The sequence below is a fragment of the Xenopus laevis genome, chromosome 6L (genome assembly GCF_017654675.1).
Source record: "Xenopus laevis strain J_2021 chromosome 6L, Xenopus_laevis_v10.1, whole genome shotgun sequence".
Lineage (NCBI taxonomy): Eukaryota > Metazoa > Chordata > Amphibia > Anura > Pipidae > Xenopus > Xenopus laevis.
In genome coordinates, this window is record NC_054381.1 from 97,165,263 (window position 1) to 97,184,639 (window position 19,377).

A 19,377-nucleotide genomic window follows, 5' to 3' on the forward strand; every position below is an offset into this window, starting at 1 on the left:
TATAGCAGCCCCTCTGGCATTTGCCAGAACCTGCAGATTGCCAGTCCGGGTCTTGTGGCAACCCTAGGTAACACCAGATTTTTCTTTGGCGGGGGGGGGGTTATAGCTCTACTTTTTTGACTGCCAGCCAGACCTGAGTATATTCATATCATTTGAATGTTTTTAAATGAACACCTCTGTAACATGTTTACAAATTAAGGGAGGCTGACTTAATTGATCTAAATAAGGGAACCAGGCCTGTGTTCTGACAAATGCCACAGGGGCTGCGCTGCTGTAATGCTATAGACATTCATTATTTATTGGGCCTGTTTGTACTTGGAATGCCAGGCCCTATTTGGACTCCCAGGCTACACCTCATGGATTTACAACTTGTAAAGAACTTCCCTAATCCTTTTGTAAATGTCTGGTAAGAAAGTTGGAGAGTATAGTAGCTCTGTGGGCCGATACAAGGAAACTGATGCGCTGATAAATATTTTAGCACTGAGCAACTTGAATCACTTGGAAAATGTTGCTGTAGCTTTTTTGGACATATCACAGCCGAGCAGGAACCCACCCAGCACTGAGGAACCGCGCACCGGCGCATATCGACTTTACTGTTTGACCTTGGTGTGTTTGGAGCGTCCGGCCAGCAGGTGGCGCTGTAAACTCCTTGAGCGGCTGTCACTGTTGTTGTTAAGCCGAGAGCTGCAGGCCTGGCTCTGGCTGTTTAGCAGGTAATTAATTTGCTCGGGGGGATTCACTAGTGTTACACGTCCGGCATAAGGGTCCAGAGGCAGACGAGCGGGGATTTATTACCAGACGCCTCCCGAGATCGGAATTGCGGTTAAACCCCGCCCTTTCTTTGCAGTAGGTTCGCACATGGTGTTTGTCAATGTAGTGTAGTGTGCAGCCCGTGATTGTGGTTACTGATAAGTCTATGTAGGTGGGTATAATATATGGGAAACGTTGTGCAGAGTATAAAGAGCCTGGCGCGTTCCTTACAGCGCATGCTGCTCACTGTGTTTACAAATGTTTCGCAGGCTTGCTTTGCGGCTGTCGCACCAGATAAATAGATGTATTGAACAGGCACGTGCTTCCTGTGGCTTTTCGGGGACGCTATTCCCACACCCTATTTCCTTTCAGCTTGATTCAAATTGCTTTACTTCTAATTACTCTCAGATGTGGTTGTGTTCTGGGAACATCAGTCTGTATTTAGATGCCTGGCTAATATACTGTATGCCTAAAGGTGGAGATAGAACTACTGTAGAAGTAAAATAGTTGGAACATTTCTATTATTGATGTTTGAGTCAAATAAAACTTTAACCTGCAAATCCTAATCTGCAAACCATAACCCACTGCCAACCCTAATCTGCAAAACTTTAACCCACTCCCAATCCTAAAACGTAACCCTCACCCAACCCGCAAAAACCTTTACCCACACCAAACCTTAACCTGCAAAACCTTAGCCTACAAAACAGGTCTGGACTGAGATTCAAAATAGGCCCTGGTATTTCAGGTACACAGAGGCCCAAACAGCTCCCACCAGCCTACTAGATAGTGCCTGTCTAGACTCTATGGCATTTTACAGCAGCCCCTCTGGCATTTGCCAGAACCCACAGATTGCCAGTCTGGGCCTGCTGGAAAAGCCTTAAACTGCACCAACCCTAACCTGCAAAACCTTAACCTGCACGCAACCCTGATCTGCAAAAAACCTTAACCCGCACTCAACCTTAACCTGCAAAACCTTAACCCGCACCCAACCTTAACCCACAAAACAACCTGTGCCCAACTCTATGTTCTCTCTGTTCTTCCTGCATTTTCCCACTCACTACTGTACACTACTTGATCATGAGATTCTTGTTCCAAAACGGAATCGTTGGTAGAAGAAGAGTGTACTTTCGAGTCTGACCAGTCACTCAGATTTTGACCCAAACCCACCAACACTCTGGTCAACCCGCACATCACTAATTTCTATATTGTTGGGTGTCTGCACAGATCCTACTGTACTGTGCACATGCCCACCTATAACAGGTGCAATTTATATCCGGGATTGGGGAGAAAATGGTAGCACTGCACTTTATGCAAAAAAATAAAAAAAGTATCAATAAGAGTCAGTGAGGGTACCCCTCCAGCATTTTAGGCTTTTATTCTCCTTTAATTTATACCACCTCAGAGCTAGAAAAACACATTTAATCAATGGGGTAAATACAATTTCTGGGGTGAGTTTAATTTTTTTTTTTTAATGCTTCATATTAAGCCACATTTTTACATTTGACTACATGTTTACATACAGTTATTACTTAACTTTATAATTACATCAATTTTGAAGTTACACCGGTTACATTACATATAGACCATGCAATGCCAGTGTTCTTCCAGCTAACCAGTTCAGATCTTAGACAAGGTGTGGCAGGCGGCATAGGTGGACGGTGGAGGACCAGCTCCCACTCGTTCCCCACGTAGATAGGTATAAATTGTGCTGGGGAATTGAGGGTACTGGGGAAACTGCATAGTGCAGCAGCGGACTCCGTTCAAATTATTCAGCAACAAATAGCCCCACTACTCCACCTAATGTCTATGGTTTTTTAATTACATGTGTTTTAGGGACATGGTCCCACACTGCTTCCAAGCTTTAGGAAAAGTGCACCGTTTGGTTTGGTACTGCTGACAGCGTGTATACTGTTATACCTTTTTATTAACAACTATCATTGAAAGTTACGTTTCTTACCTTGTCTCAGATCTGAACTGGTTAGCTGGAAGAACACTGGCATTGCATGGTCTATAGTGTAACCTGTGTAACTTCAACATTTATGTATATAGTGTAACTTATTAATACTAACCTGGGTATCCAGGTCATACACCTCATATTGATCTAAGGCAGGGGTCCCCAACCTTTTTCATCCGTGAGCCACATTCAGATGTAAAAAGAGTTGGGGAGCAACAGAAGCATGAAACAAGTTCCTGTGGGTGCCAAATAAGGGCTGTGATTGGCTATTGTTGGCCCCTTTGTGGACTGGCAGACTACAGGAGGTTCTGTTTGGCAGTACATATGGTTGCCTCCAAGCCAGGAATTTAAAAATAAGCACCTGATTTGAGGCCACTAGGAGCAACATCCAAGGGGTTGGGGAGCAACATGTTGCTCACGAGCTACTGGTTGGGGATCACTGATCTAAGGGACTCACATATATATATTTTTTAACTTTATAATTACCTGAGAGCTTAAGTGCCTTACTGTGGCATTAAAGTAACCATGTGTAGTGTAGTTCACTATCCAAATAATGCTATGACATGGTATACGATTGTGTGATTTTGATTTCGTTATCCTAAGGTAACACAAATGCATTTTAAGAATCATCAATATATTCATTTTTATTTACTCAATTTTATTTACTAGAAGTTTAAAATCTTGGTTGGCAAAATAATGCTGATTATTATACAGTTGCTAGGGTTGCTTTGTTGCAAACTATGGGAGAATCTAAAATTATTTTGGGTTTATGGGAACAAAACAGGTGTAGGTTTTGGAAAATTGTAAAATCTACAAATTCTGTTTGGACTGCCATTTTATATCGGTGATGAACTTCTGCAACATCTTAGGAATTGCTTCACTTGATGCTTTCATTTTTCCCATCTTTAAGCTAGCTATTGTTGCAGGACAACTAGTTCATGCCAGTCCTTTCATTACTGATTAAAATTCGTCATTAGAATAAGAGTGTATGATGGAGTTTGTGATGCCTTATAATTGTGCCAGACGGCAGTTGGGTTAGCCAGAGGGGAGTTCAGTTGTCAGCACTTTTCAGATGCTTACGGTCCCGAGCTCACGTAGCAGTCTGTGAAAAGCTCCCACCCTGGCACTAGAGCACACCAGGTTTGACTCACAGCAAGCATTCATTCTCTACTCTCTGCAAACTCTTGTTTGCTTCCAAATGCTTGTCTGCTGATTTGACTGTTCTGCTATTTTCTGTCGGTAAGGTTTTAGGAATCATCATCCATCCTCTAACTAAATACTTTATGTTTGCAAAATTTTGATGTATGTTCATTGGAACTGTTCGGTAAGTAAATTAAAAAAAAAAAAGTACTTTCTGTAAAACACTGGGGAAATGTAGAAAGTGGTCTAACAGCAAACCTACAAATCATTATAAATCCCCCATGCATTTGTATTGTATGAGGTGAAAAACTGGAGCATATACAAGCATGAATTAGGTGCAGAATGCAGATGTATAGCAACCAAAGATGTTTCACTTGCCATTCTGAGCAAACCCAGTTTTGGACTACACGGGATAGTATGTGCTAATATGCAAATAATGTTGTTTTTTTGTTTTCTGTTTTTTTTTCTTTTTTGTCTATTTTCTGTTTTATTCATCTGATAATTGAGGTTGGAAAATGTTTTTTACTGTTTTACTTATAGCATAAATTACTAAAATGTACTCATTTTTTTAAGCAAATTGGTGTCAGCAGAAGGGGTCATCTTTCCATTCTTTTGTTTCAGCTATAGTAATTTGGCCTAATGATTCTTTTAACGTTCCACACCAGAAGACTGGTGAGCCACGCTTACTGTGGACTGAAACCAGCCTCCCAAAAAAAGAGCATAGCACTGGAAATGACACGCCCAAGTTCTAGTAAGTGATGGGGTACACACAAAAGTGCTTTGGAGGGATCTGATTTACTCTCATAGGTGCTAAATTGCAATTATCTATAGCTCTGTTCAGTATGCTACAAGTTAAAGGAGAAGGAAAGGCTAAAATTAAGTAAGCTTTATCAGAAAGGTCTATATAAATACACCAGTAAACCCTCAAAGTAATGCTGCTCTGAGTCTTCTGTCAAAAGAAACACTGCATTTCTTTCCTTCTATTGTTTACACATTGGCTTCTGTATCAGACTTCCTGTTTTCATCTTAAACCTCCAGGGCTAGGGCTTGAGCATGCTCAGTGTGCCCCTCTCTCCCTCTCCCCCCTCCCCTCCCTGCTGTAATCTGAGCCTAGAGCTATGACTAAGCAGGGAAACTCAGGCCAGATGTGATGTCACATCAAGTGAATATGGCAGCTGCTGTCCTAAACAAACAGAGAGTTTCTAAAACTGTTTACTCAGGTATGGTAATGCATTCTACAGAATAAATAGTGTTATAGCTTGCACTATTGTGGCTAATCTATTGGCAATAAATTGCTTCAGTACCTTTCCTTCTCCTTTAAGGTATCCATACTTGGGAGATTTGTTGCTGCCCTGCAAAAGATCTTATGGTGTAAACTGTCATGTTAATGAATGAGTCATAGTATCTGTTGTGTAGGCTGCAATATCTCGCATATATTTACAGGTGGCTGTCCTTTTGTTTACTTTCGCAAAAGTTATGTGCAGTGAATGATCATTTAATGATTATCTGACTGTACCACCCACTGACCTATTTCATTGTTTCACAATGAAAACGTGTCTGATTGAAGATTTTGCCAGAACAATTGTTTGCACCACATCAATGTGACATAGTAGACAATGTTATTGAACAGTGCTAAAATCATTAATTTTACACAATGATATCTGCCCACGTATGGCCACCTTTAGAAAATGAAAGACAAGATCTTATTGGTAGAAACATTGGAATGCTGCAATTTAGCACTTGCTGTATTTAAATTTGCTCTGCAACATGGTCATTTACAAGAACCATACCATAAAGGTGTCAGCCTCTGGTGCTGCTCTGCTGGGAAAGATAGTTGATGACAGATGCGTGAGCAGAACGTGTGACGGAAGTTTTTTGAGTAAAGAGATTTCTAATCCTTAGGAGACAAATAAGCATGTCCTGGGACTGCTGAAGTTCATAAACCCACCCACTCTAGTTTTTATTAGAATTTTTAACGTATCCTAGGAGATAAGTAGTTATAACATTTATGTAGTAGCATGAAATATTAAAAGGAATAGGGAGAGAGAGAGGATAGAGATAGAATCAGTCCTGTCTCACGCTGACTTTAGGGCCTATTAAGGAAAAAAGAAATGGTTTTAATCAACAGTACTTATTGACAGCATATTATATTTATCAAACATTGCTGATGAGTATCACATGCTCTATGGTGGTTTCTGCGAGGTCCCTTAAATACCATAACATAGAATAATGTAATGGGCTTACAGTTAAAGGATTTGCTGAAGTATGATTATATTATTATTATATTATTAGTATGATTATATTAGTTATTCCAGATCGGAAAAAATAAATAACGCTTACAAAATACACAAAAATAAACGCTTACATATAATGTTACCATATAGTGCTTACAAAAGGATTGAAGGGGATAAACCAACTCTTAAATAAGTTGCCAGACTAGATGTTATAGATAATAAAACTCTCTTTAATAGCTATATCTACACAATGAAGTACATTTAAAGGAGAAGGAAAGCTATGGAGACATTTTATTGCCAATAGATTTGCTGCAACAGTGCAATCTAGAATGCTATATTTATTCTGTAGAATGTTTTACCATACCTGAGTAAAAAGCTCTAGAAGCTCTCTGTTTGTTTAGGATAGGAGCTGCAGTATTAACATGGTGTGACATCACTTCCTGCCTGAGTCTCTCCCTGCTCTGGGCTCAGATTACAGTAGAGAAGGGAGGGGGGTGGGGGAAGAGGAGCAAACTGAGCATGCTCTTGCCCAGGGCAATGAGGTTTAAGCTGAAAACAGGAAGTCTGATACAGAAGCCCATGAGTACACAATAGAAGGAAAGAAATGCAGTGTTTCTTTTGACAGGGGACTCAGAGCAGCATTACTTTGGGGGTTTACTGGTATATTTAGATGGACCTTTCTGATAAGGCTTACTTAGTTTTTACCTTTCCTTCTCCTTTAAGAGACAATTTTCAATAGCCCACCTGGTTTGTAGCTGCTGTGTTAAGACTTCTCTCTACCTATACAGCAGGGCTCATTTACTAAAAGAGCAGTAGATTTGCTTTAGTTCATTTTCCCATTGCAATCAGTATATAACTTTAATTAGTAGATTTGCAATAGGATAATGAACTAAAGCAATCAGTATATAACTTTAATTAGTCAGCTAGAAAAAAAAAGCAAATGTTTAATGTTATTAAACGCATCACATTTTCTTCCCTTACATTCCCTTGCTAATTTAGTATTCTGTATTTAACTTTATTTATATAAATATGTAATATATATTTTCTTAAGATCTGGCTGATTTCAGAGAAGCCTTTGCAAAAGCAAAGCACATTGCAGTGATTACTGGTGCTGGAGTCAGCGCAGAGAGTGGAGTGCCAACGTTCAGAGGAGCTGGAGGATACTGGAGGAAATGGCAAGCACAGGTATACAGTTATGATCTTATAAACCCAGTGCAGAACATAGATACTAAAGCTAAATATAACATTATTTCACATGGAGAAATGTACCGTATGTACACATAGGGCCTGTGTTATTTATTCATTTTAGCATATACCATAGTATATGAGGCCATTAAATTATTATGCTTATACATAAATTGTATGTGGGAAAATCATATTGATTGCATCAACAGATCAGTCAGGATTCAGATATGGCTGCACACAACTATATTATACACAACTATTATGTATTAAGGGCCATGTTTTCAAGGGCTTTACCTATAGGGGTATGGATAAGTGAGACATAATGGTCAGGGACTGTAGCTGATCTATGAGGAGCTCCAATATAAGGGTCATTCTTAAATATAATGATAATTTGTAGCCCAGAGCGATACTTGCCCTTTATGTTATTCAAGATTCAGGGGGGGGGGTGCAGTTATGCTGTATGTCCCCTTTAAGGAAATAGGATAGGGGAGCATCTGGTTTATGGGTTAATGAATTCCACAGGTAGGGTGCTACTGGTGAAGGCCTGTAAATGTGCATGTGAGAAGGTCACTAGGGAAAGTTTAAATTTATTCGAGGAGTGATGTGGTTGAGATTTCTGGAGATGCATTATCCAAACATAGATGGAGAAACTGTGTAAATCCCCCCTGCAAATCAAAAGAAGTATCACCGAAAGCACTGTCTGACAGCTTTGTGACAAGAGCAAGAAATGTGTTTTGTTGAGTACTCTTGCTGGAATTTCAGAGGCTGCAGTTGTCTGCATGTCATCACTCTATAACTATCCTGTAAGACTGTAACAGTGGTTGAAATGTACTTTTCCATGTAACAGTATCAAACACAATTTAGAATAAAGACAAGACTTGAGTTTTACCTGAGCATTTGTAGTCATGAACTTATCTACTATAATGTCATACATAGGTATATTGGGTTGAAAAAAGACAATAGTCCATCACAACAGTCTAGTTCATTATTCTTGTATAAGAAGTCATCCAAGCTATTCTTAAAGGAGAAGGAAAGGGATAATCAGTGTTTGTGTGTGTGTGTGGGGGTTATGGAATTTGGAATTGGCACCCGCAGTGATTATAACGATGTACCTGAGACCGAAGGGAAAGTGCTTTCCCTTGGGTAGTAATGTAGAAGCACATCGCCATCTTTTTCTATCTCCAAGGGATCCCTCGCAGCTGATGTGTGCTGTGCGTACAGGGGGTCCATAAACCCACTGCAGTTTTCATGGAGTGGCACTGGTGGGGGCAATTTATTAGACATCATCAATTGATTATAATCACTTACCTGAGTCCCCGGTGCACAGGACTCAGGTAACTGATTATAATCAATTGATGATGTCTAATAAATTGCCCCACCAGTGATTTATATCTTTGCTTCTCATTTAAAGGCATTAATAGAATTTGCCATTGCAACATCAACTGGCAGATATAACGCAACCTCCCTGCCCATGTTTTGCGAAATGTAGTTTTATATTATTATCATATATTACGTTTAGATTTTCTTTCCCAGTCAGTGAATGGAATTTATTTTTCATCCTTCTTGTCCTGCAAACTGAATTTCATATTGTTTCTCACACAGTAGAGTGCAAGTATGTCACCTCCTCAGAACTGATAAGCAGCAGCATCCCTAATGATTATGAATATGGTGCTATTACTATTGTTGTTTTTTTTTACAGCACTTGGCAACACCTGAGGCTTTTGCCAGGAATCCTTCCCGTGTATGGGAGTTTTATCATTACCGAAGGGAAGTGATGTTAACAAAGAATCCAAATCCAGCGCATTTAGCCATTGCAGAATGTGAAACCAGGCTCAGGAAGCAGGGGAGAAAACTGGTGGTCATCACACAGAACATTGATGAGTTACATCGCAAGGCAGGCTCCAGAAACCTATTTGACATTCATGGTGAGGGGAGTTTTTTTTGTGAGGTTTTGGGATTTGTGTTCTTATCATATGTTATTTACTGCATGGATTTAGAAATGTGCATTTCCTTTAAAACATAAAGTGAGGGGTTACACAGTGAATGGGGGATGTACTGAATCTATCATACTGTAAACTTCCTATTACACATCACCTTATTGCATTGAGAAACAATGCTTAAAGGAACAGTAACACAAAAAAATTAAAGCATATTAAAGTAATGAATATATAGTGTACAGATTGCGCTGCACTAGTACAACTGGTGTGTTTGCTTCATAAACTCTACTAAAGTTATATAAAGAAGTTGCTGTGTAGCTTTGGGGGCAGCCATTTAAAGCTGAAAAAGGAGAAAAGGCACAGAATACACAAAGGATAACAGATAAACTCTGTAATATATAATGGGATTGTTCAGAACTTATCCGTTATCTACTGAGTATCCTGTGCTTGAATGGCTGCCCCATTGCTACACAGCAGCTTGTTTATATAAACTATAGTAGAGCTTCTGAAGTAAACCCACCCGTTTTACCAGTGCAGGACAACACTATATTATATTGTCATTTCTTTAAAACACTTTCATTTTTTGGTGTTACAGTTCCTTTAACAGTGCACATTTGTTAATGGTTTTAATAGGGAAGAAAACTTTGCCTTTTGTTGCCACGCTAATTTGCGCTTACTGCATTTTGCCTTTCAATGCTAGTTGTGTATTAAATCACATGCAACTGACAAATGTATGTTTCAGGCATGTATGTAACCCCCGTGGCATACCTTAACTTCAAAAGTCCTGGAAATTAATTCTAATTCTTCTCTATTGACTTTGCACTTCTTATGACAGACAGTATTGTGTAGAAAACTTCCTGTCAGCAATATGGGGAGAACTGCCACTGGTTTTGGTGTTAAACATTCTGAAATTGTTAGAACTGTTTTTGCTTAGACAGTATTGTCTATGATGAAAAGCCCTTTTGTTTTCTTCACCTGATTACGACCTGGTGCATGGACAGAATGTGATTTATCAAGGGTCAAATTTCGAAGTAATGGGAGTTTTTTTTGGAACTCTCATAATTTCGAAATTCTAATAAAAAAAGACCAATCAAAATGTATTCAAAGGTTTTTTGCGGGTGAATAGGCTGTATTTGAATTCGCAAAAAAAACTTTGATTTTTCAAAGTCCACCAATTGAATCCAAATAGGTTCTAAGAGATCACCCATAGGCTAAAACAGCAATTCTGCAGGTTTTAGATGGCGAACGGTCGAAATACATGATAAATTTCGATAATCAGATAGTTTTATTTTTTTTCAAATTCGAATTGAATTTGGACTATTCCCTAGTCGAAATACACAAAAATAGCTTGAAATTCGATTTTTTTTTTTACTTCGAATTTCAATTCGACCCTTGATAAATCTGCCCCTAGATGTCTAAAGACAAGAGCCTTCTTTTCTATTTTAGGTAGCTTGTTTAAGACACGTTGTACTAGCTGTGGAAGAGTTAAAGAAAACTACAAAAGCCCCATTTGTCCAGCTCTTGACGGAAAGGGGTAAGGTACCAAAGTTGTTTGGATAAAGGTATAAGCATATCTGTATACCGAAACTGTATTCATTTCTTGTTTTAATTATTCACTTTCCTGTTCTCGTTCTTTTAGTCTACAGCTGAGAAAGCAGATCAGCGTTTTTTATTGTGTATTTGTCTGTTTAGCCCTTTGCCTTTCATCCTTCCTCTTCCTTACTGTCCTCCTACATACTGTCTGTTGTTAGGGTAATTAGGGTACTGTCTGGTACTATCTTCTTGTATCTGCTCTACAGCTCTCAGGCTTTTCATTTCCAAGCCGGTTAATCTCAAGAAAAAAAAATGTAAATCATTTTAAAACCACGAAGACCATTTACAAATTGTTTTAGAATGCAATGTTCTGCTGTATACAAAAAAAAATTGATAATGACATACCCCTGTAAAGGCAAGGTAACCTAAAGCTGATTTATATTACAATCCAATAACCTTTAAAACCTTTTAAACGCAATAACCTTTTAAATCCAATAACCTTTAAAAATTATATATAATGCCCACACATTTTCCATCTTTTCTGTTGAGTGTCGCCTTCCTTGCTATAACAAATGGCCCTGCAGTTCAACCAGCTGACCTAACCTATTTTCCCTTTCTGTGCGTAACATCTTGGTTGTGAAGCATATATACTGATTTATGCCGCAGATCTAAACATGTTCATTTTATTTGATGTGAAGAAATTTTCCCCATTATAGTCCCTTTGTGCCACCCTCCCAAACAACGTTGTTTTAACAGTACAGTTACAGTTTTAACAGTGTTACCTATACCTGGCAGTGGTGCAGATAAGATGATATTCACAAAGAATGAGTGCAAAATTGTGGTTTGGGAGGGATAGCAAGAGCTGTATATTAACAAGGATTGCCTTGCCTTTAATTGAATGGACCATCTCCCAGTGCAACTTGCCATCAGAATTTAGATGTAACCAAATTGGTCATAGAAATAGCAGCCACATGGCAAGAGCGCACATCTCTGATTTTATGCTTTTCATAATGGGGGAGGGCGGAATTCCATAACTATCCCACTGCAGGATGTACAAAAAAATTTAGGGGGCACCTTCACAACTGCAGAGTTGCACAATAGCAAACTTCAACTCCATTTGTCTCCTGTTCATGCTTCTTAGCTGTAGCATGAACAGTGAATCTGGGCCTGGCCTCCACTATGTATTAATATACAATGAGACAGCAGACCTTATATGACAAACACTGAATGCAGAGAAATAGTACAGAATCCTCTGGACTTACACACTGCTGAAAATGCAGTTGTTTCTCTTTTAAGGGTTCAGTAAGCTTTGAAACTTAACCAGTGGGATAGTATCCTTATACTGCACAGTTTTTTTTTTGTGTTTAGAAACAATGCTTTATAATGCAATTGGACTTAAGTTATATATTGTTCATAAATCAGTTAAAATAATAAAAAATAGTGATGGGCGAATTTGCGCCGTTCCGCTTCGCCGAAAAATTTGCGTTTTCGACGCCGGCGCCCGTTTTTGACGCCGGCGAATTTTTACCGTGAATTTTCGCCGCGAATTCGCACCTGGCGAATAAATTCGCCCATCACTAATAAAAAACACATAGATTATATACATATTTAATATAAAATGTGATCTGTTATTAGTAATTAAGTTATTTTTTTTAATCCTACTAGTGCCCCTGAGTCTGATGTACAGGATGCCAAAATCCCAGTAGAACAACTTCCACGGTAAGTAATTTGGGCTATTTATATACTGTATATATATATATATATATATATATATATATATATATATATATATATATATATATATATATATATATATATATAATTTTCACATACAGCCGCACACCATTTTCTTCTTCGTGAATCAAGTAATATTTATTTGCATAGATTTGTTTTTATTATGTATACAGGCGTTTACACAAACACAGTAGTCATGTAATAAAGGATTCATTAACATTCTATGTTCATACTGGTAGGTTCCCTAGAAGTACTGTATCAACACTTGTTTTTCTCTAGGTAAAGTCACAATATAGCTCTTCCATGTTTTATAAAATGTTTTAACTACCGTATATACTCGTGTATAAGCCGACCCGTGTATAAGCCGAGGTACCTAATTTAACTAAGAAAACTGGAAAAATTTATTGACTCGTGTATAAGCCTAGGGGCTGATTGAAAATCAATCTGTACCTGCACCCACTGAATAACAATGAAAGGTAGGCCTGCGCACAGTTTAAAAAAAAAAATTGTAAGCACACCAGTCACAGTAAAATAACTTATAACTCAACCAGGGGCAGAGAGATGGAAAGATGCAGCAACTACATACGAGGCTCCTTCTGCGGCCCCAACAGTGTGCAGGACACATGTAAATGTTTACAGTCCGCAGCAAGAGCTTTGAAATTCCTCTGCTTATTTTGGTCACAAACTCTTCTAGGAGAATATGGCCTGGATGGGGGAAGGGGGTCCAATAATCCCATTATTATAAATAAGCCCCTGTTTAGCAGTTGGTGCTGCCATGCTGGTTCCTGTAGGGAGAAGATAATCCATATAGAATACAGGGCTAGCAGTGGGTGCTGGGAAATAACACAACACTTTATACAAAAGGGCCCTGGTCCCCACACCCCATTTTGTGAGCCTATGAATATCAATGAAGTGAGGAGTTACTAATGACACACCCAGGTGCTGAAAGTAGGGGTTATTTTCTTTCAAATACCGTATATACTCCGTATATACGCCAATCCCTCACCGGATCCCTCACCTCCCTCTCCCATATATACTCCGTATATACGCCAATCCCTCACCGGATCCCTCACCTCCCTCTCCCATATATACTCCGTATATACGCCAATCCCTCACCGGATCCCTCACCTCCCTCTCCCATATATACTCCGTATATACGCCAATCCCTCACCGGATCCCTCACCTCCCTCTCCCATATATACTCCGTATATACGCCAATCCCTCACCGGATCCCTCACCTCCCTCTCCCATAGCGCATCAGGACTCTGTGACTGACTGTCACGATCGCCGCCCGGAGCAGGTCCAGGAGCTCCGGGCGGCGCGTTCTTCCCTGCCGGCGTCGCTCCCAAAATGGCGGCGCCCATGGCCGCCACGTGGGTAGCGGCGCCGGCGCCTCTACCCACGTGGCGGCCATGGGCGCCGCCATTTGGAAGGACGCCGGCAGGGAAGGACGCGCCGCCCGGAGCTCCTGGACCTGCTCCGGGCGGCGATCGTGACAGTCAGTCACAGTCCTGATGCGCTATGGGAGAGGGAGGTGAGGGATCCGGTGAGGGATTGGCGTATATACGGAGTATATATGGGAGAGGGAGGTGAGGGATCCGGTGAGGGATTGGCGTATGACCCGCGTATAAGCCGAGGTCGAGTTTTTCAGCACATTTTGGGTGCTGAAAAACTCGGCTTATACGCGAGTATATACGGTACTTGCTTTAGGAAAGTCACTATCCAATCTATTTTGAACAGGAAGGATAATTCAGAAATAAATAAAGAAATGAACAGGAGGATGTGGCTTTGTGCAGTCTTGTAAAATAGCTTTTTTTACTACTGCTGAAATAATAATTAGTAGCTGCTTACTGTCCTTAATTAGTCTGGAGGGGAGTTGTGTGATGAGGATGGCCCATCCATTAAGGGGTGAAATTAAGAATATTCTTATTTGAGAAATCTCTCACCTCCCATCAAAACTTTTTCAAATTTGGGCATCCCCATAGTGCATAATATGTACTTTGTTTACATTTTAAGTAATTATTAGTTTTCCATAGTTCCATAGGAGAATAATAACCATGAAAACCTTTTCTGATATGATGACATGGGAAGTCTTGATACAGCTAAACAGTGCTCCCTATATGTATTCCGAATCCGTTAATATCGTGTAATCGCAGTAGTGGTGCTGTATAAAAGATAATGGTAGCTTATCTACACAGGTGTGAAGAAAATGGCTGCAGTGGTCTTTTGCGTCCTAATGTTGTTTGGTTTGGAGAAACCTTGGATTCAAACCTCCTTGGAGAAGTGGAAAAAGAACTTGAGACGTGTGACCTCTGTGTGGTGGTATGTAATAATATGCTAGGTAATAAACGTGATGACTGCACACATAAACCCCCCTTTTTTATTTTTGCATTTTGCCATAACAATAACAGACAACAGTAAGACAATAAGACAGTATCATAGTCAGTTGCAATGATCTTAGTAAAATACATGCACAATTTGGGTTCCCTGTACATTAGTATACATGCTCATTGATTAAGTACCCCAATTTTCCTAAGCGTCCTACCCAGTGATAGTTGGTTCAGGTGTGATTCTATACCTATTGTCCATAGACAATTGAGTTGGTGGGTAAAGGTATCTACATTCATGCAAGCCTTGTATCCCTGGGATTGAGTACCTTCTGTAGCCAAGTCATATTTCCGGGGGCATCTTTGTGCAACATAGGTGAGTTGTATTAAGGGGAGTATTTTTTTTTAATCAAGTTTAGCCAACCATTAATTGTGGGGGACATCGAGTTCAGTAGAGAACACTTTCTGGAATAGAAGGGTACAAAAAAGAATTCTCATGGCTGCTTTTGGGGTAACCCCATCAACTACAGTGTAATGGAGACCCATACCAAACTGCATAGGCAATGTTGGGCTCATAGAATAAGAATCCCTGATATTTCTGGCACTGTAGCAATTCAATATAACTGTGCTATTTTGCATCTAATTTAGCAGAAATATGGAATATGCTTCAATAATATGCTGCAATGCCAATACATTGTAAATAAAAAACCCATTTTGACCACCACTTATAACAATAGTTACTGTACTGCATTAACTGTAGACACAGATAGCAAAAGGGAAAATCAAGTGCCTCAGCTATTTATTTTCTGTATATTATACAGGTTGGAACTTCATCAGTTGTGTATCCTGCGGCAATGTTTGCACCTCAAGTGGCTGCTAGAGGAGTGCCTGTAGCAGAGTTTAACATGGAAAATACTCCAGCTACCACAAGCTTTACGTAAGGCAATCTGGACACATGCTTTCATTCTAGATTTAGAATTTGACACCATCTCTTGTAAAAGGGAAATTATTTTTGAGTGGTGTTCCAAGGCCTCTTGTAAATCATTTTTCTTATTCATATTATATAGTCCTCTGATCCTGCTCTTCTTATAGTATAACTCCACAATAGAGCAGGGCAACGTCATATATAAATATACCCTTTCTCCCAACATCCCAGATGAGCTTAAACTTTGCTATCCCTGAACAGTTTGAGGTTAGCTTTATAGTGACTTGGCTACATTTATATGAAGTTACTTTTCTATAAACAGATCATTTTGGGCATTTTTACCACCTGCTGCAAAAAATACAAATCCCTTTCAGATTTGATGGGGTTGTTCACCTTTGAGTTACCTTTTAGTATGATATAGAAAGTGATATTCTAAGACAATTTGCAATTGGTTTTCATTTTTATTATATATAGTTTTTGTTATTTATCATTTAGCAGCTCTGCTGCAATTTGGTTGCTAGGGTCCAGATTACCCTAGAAACCATGCATTGGTTTATATAAGAAACTAGAATGTGAATAGGAGAGGGCCTGCATAGAAAGATGACTAATAAGTAGCAATAACAATAAATTTGTAGATTTACAGAACATTTGTTTTATGGCGTGAAACATCACTTAGCCAGGGAGGTCCATTTATCAAAGTCCAAATGTAGCATTATTTTTCTAAAAACGACCAAATCCGGACAGGTTGTTCCCCTTATTTATCAATACATTTTCCCAAAAATTTCCTGTGCGGGATAAAACCCGAAAAATTTGGATTGTTTCATTTTTCCGGTTTTTCCGAATGAAAACTCAGACTTTTTTGGATTTTTACCCGAAAACCACAAAATCTTTCTGATTATTGCACATTACCCAGCACAGAACAAGATATTTTTGAGACTTCTCCCATTGACTTATATGCAACCTCAGCAGTTCTGAGATGCCGGATTTTCGGTTTCAGACTTTTTCCATCCTCTGTGTATAATAAATCCTGAATAGTATAATAGCATTTTTTTCCCCACTAAAAATTTTTTATAGTAAAAAAAATTTATAGTAAAAAAAAACATGAATTTCAGATTTTTGGCATTCGGACTAAATACTCCCCTCAGAGTTACATTTTATTTTACTGTGTAAATTGCTTTATAGATTTTGATCTAAAAATGCAATTAAGCCAGCACTCCCCAGGAACTCCAATTTCCCATTAGTAATCAGGTGCACGTCATTCGGTGTCCACTCCAACCGACTTTAAATATCAAAACACACTGTAGCAGACAGCACCATCAGGAATCTTTTTTTAAAAAGCCTTTATTTTGCTATTCTTTGGCTTTATGATGAGGACAGTTACAATGTTTCAAGCCAAACAATGGCCCTTTATCAAGCTTGCTGCTACAGTGTGTTTTACCTTTGATCTTTTCTAATAGAATTGTTGTATAAATTCATTATAAAATCTCTATACTCATATTTCTAGTAAAAAAAACAGGTGTATCTCAGATCGCAATGGGGTGATGGTCGCTCTACTTAGAATGCAAGATTTACAACAAAAAAAAAATTTGTTTTTTAAAGGTTTCATTTTCATGGGCCCTGTGGAACAACTTTGCCACCCGCACTAGCACGCCACGAGACAGAACTGATTTCTTGAATTGAACACCGTATGCAAGGAGCAGATGTTCTTAAGACATTACTGTGTATTCGGTGTATGAACAAAGGTCTTTACTATAGGAAGACAAATGAAGAACGGAGCAGCAATCTTGCAAGCAATCCCTTCACAGTGTTGTTGAGAAGGCTAATGTCTGTCATGTAATAATCCTTGTGGTTGCCGAGACTATTCTCCCCTCGCACTATGGAAGATAATTGGCACCATAAATTTATCAAACGATTGTGTTTAAAAATGGAATCAGCCTAATTGTAAACCAGCACGCTTGCTGGTTGTTATTCTGCTTTATTATATCTGTTACATAAAATAGTTTTCTGTATATTTGCATGTTATTTTTCTGTTTGATCAATGAAAACAATCAATAAAAAAAGCCACTGGGCATTTTAAAGCTAAGAATAAGCCTCAGGGGGGAATGGTCACATGTAGGGTTTATATGATTGCATTTTTTAGTTCTTTATAGTGAGGAAACAGCATCCACTTACTGAATCTGGGTATACTTTTTCATGTCAATCAGAAACTTCTCCAGTACAACAAAATGGCTCTGTGGGATATGTAGCATATGCCCCAGGCTTTTATAAAGAGATGCCTCTGCTTTGCGATAAAACTCAAAAATGCGGTACTCTGCTGACTTTCCCCACAAGTTTTAGGAAATAATGAGCTCTGAATAAACAGATCCCTCCTGCCCCAAGTGGCACCATATTATGCAACGGGCCTATCTGAGGATTTTTTTTCTGTTGCCAGAGATTGCCACCTTTTCTTTTGTGCTTCAACCAGAAAATGATGTAAGGGAGTGGGTTGGGTGACTGAGAAGTGAAGCAATCACATAAGGGGTGGGGGAATTATGTGCAAGTATTGGCATTTATCTGGGCTCTTATTGACAGATTTTCCTTTGGGTTTCAAAACTTTGCAGCAATACAGATGTGCTATTTTGAACTGGTCTTCACCTGTAAAACTGGACTGGCAACCAGGGCTGTCATCAGAGGAGTACTGGGTAAAGGAGTCGGCAGCCCCAGGAGACAAAAATGCAACTAAAGTTTGCAAAGGAATGGGTGGGTATAATGGGGACCCCTGAAACTCTATCACTGATGCAAATAAACCTGCAGGGGTTTACCCCGCTACACTAGCCATTGTGTGTTTGGTATCTTTTCTTGAATACTTAGTGGGAAAGGTGCCGACCTCTCTAACCAACACAGGGCAGACGCAACAGGAGAGGAGGGCAAAAGAGGAACATTGTGGTTCCTATTCTACTTGTTGGCAGGGTTTTTTGTCCAGTGTAGGGTTGGCACCTTTTCTAAAAGTTTTTACTGGCTGGTGGGGGGCGAGAACAAAAGCGGCATTCCATAATCCAAGGGGGTGCAGCCAAACAATGTGCCACAAAAGGGGGCAGAGCCATGTTGCGTGATGGCCAGAAGGCCGAAAAAAAGTTCTAAGCAAATTGAGGACGGGCAAAGGGCTTTTTTTCAGGCTATTACATATTTAACGGCAACTACATTGCCGGTAAATTTGTAATACTGGCCGGCTATGCCGGTGAAATACCGGCCGGGTGGCAACCCTACGTTGGCCCATATTAACAATGGGCTAATAATTTGGGGGCCCTGGGGAACAAGACCCTGTTTATGTTGTAGCAGTGGGCTCCTTAATTCCCTGCTAGAAACCCTACCTCAGTTGCAAGTCTTGCTTAATGCGAGAAATAATAAAACCATAGATATGTTTTAAAAAGCACAAGCCCTGTTTCTTGAGCTCATGCAGAAAGCAGGCCCGGACTGGCAATCTGTGGGTTCTGGCAAATGCCAGAGGGGCTGCTGTAAATTGCCATAGACAGTCACTATATATTGGGCTGGTGGGAGGCTGTTTGGGCTGCTGGGTGGCCTGTTTGGGCCTCTGTGTACCTGAAATGCCAGGGCCTATTTTGAATCTCAGTCCAGGCCTGGTGCACAGTGCCCCTTAACTTTCTGATCCTCATTATCT

General features: G+C 39.6%; 1 protein-coding gene across 1 annotated transcript; it reads left to right on the forward strand.

Moving 5' to 3' along the window:
- Window positions 1-686: 686 nt before the first annotated feature.
- sirt5.L (sirtuin 5 L homeolog) lies at window positions 687-17,797 on the forward strand (the record flags this gene model as incomplete). The annotated part of the gene is given in 9 exon segments (NM_001095497.1): window positions 687-713; window positions 4,466-4,595; window positions 7,130-7,263; window positions 8,963-9,188; window positions 10,647-10,734; window positions 12,399-12,452; window positions 14,666-14,789; window positions 15,616-15,731; window positions 17,319-17,797. Coding segments are annotated over 8 exon segments (930 nt in total). The 3' UTR covers window positions 17,395-17,797.
- Window positions 17,798-19,377: the final 1,580 nt, after the last annotated feature.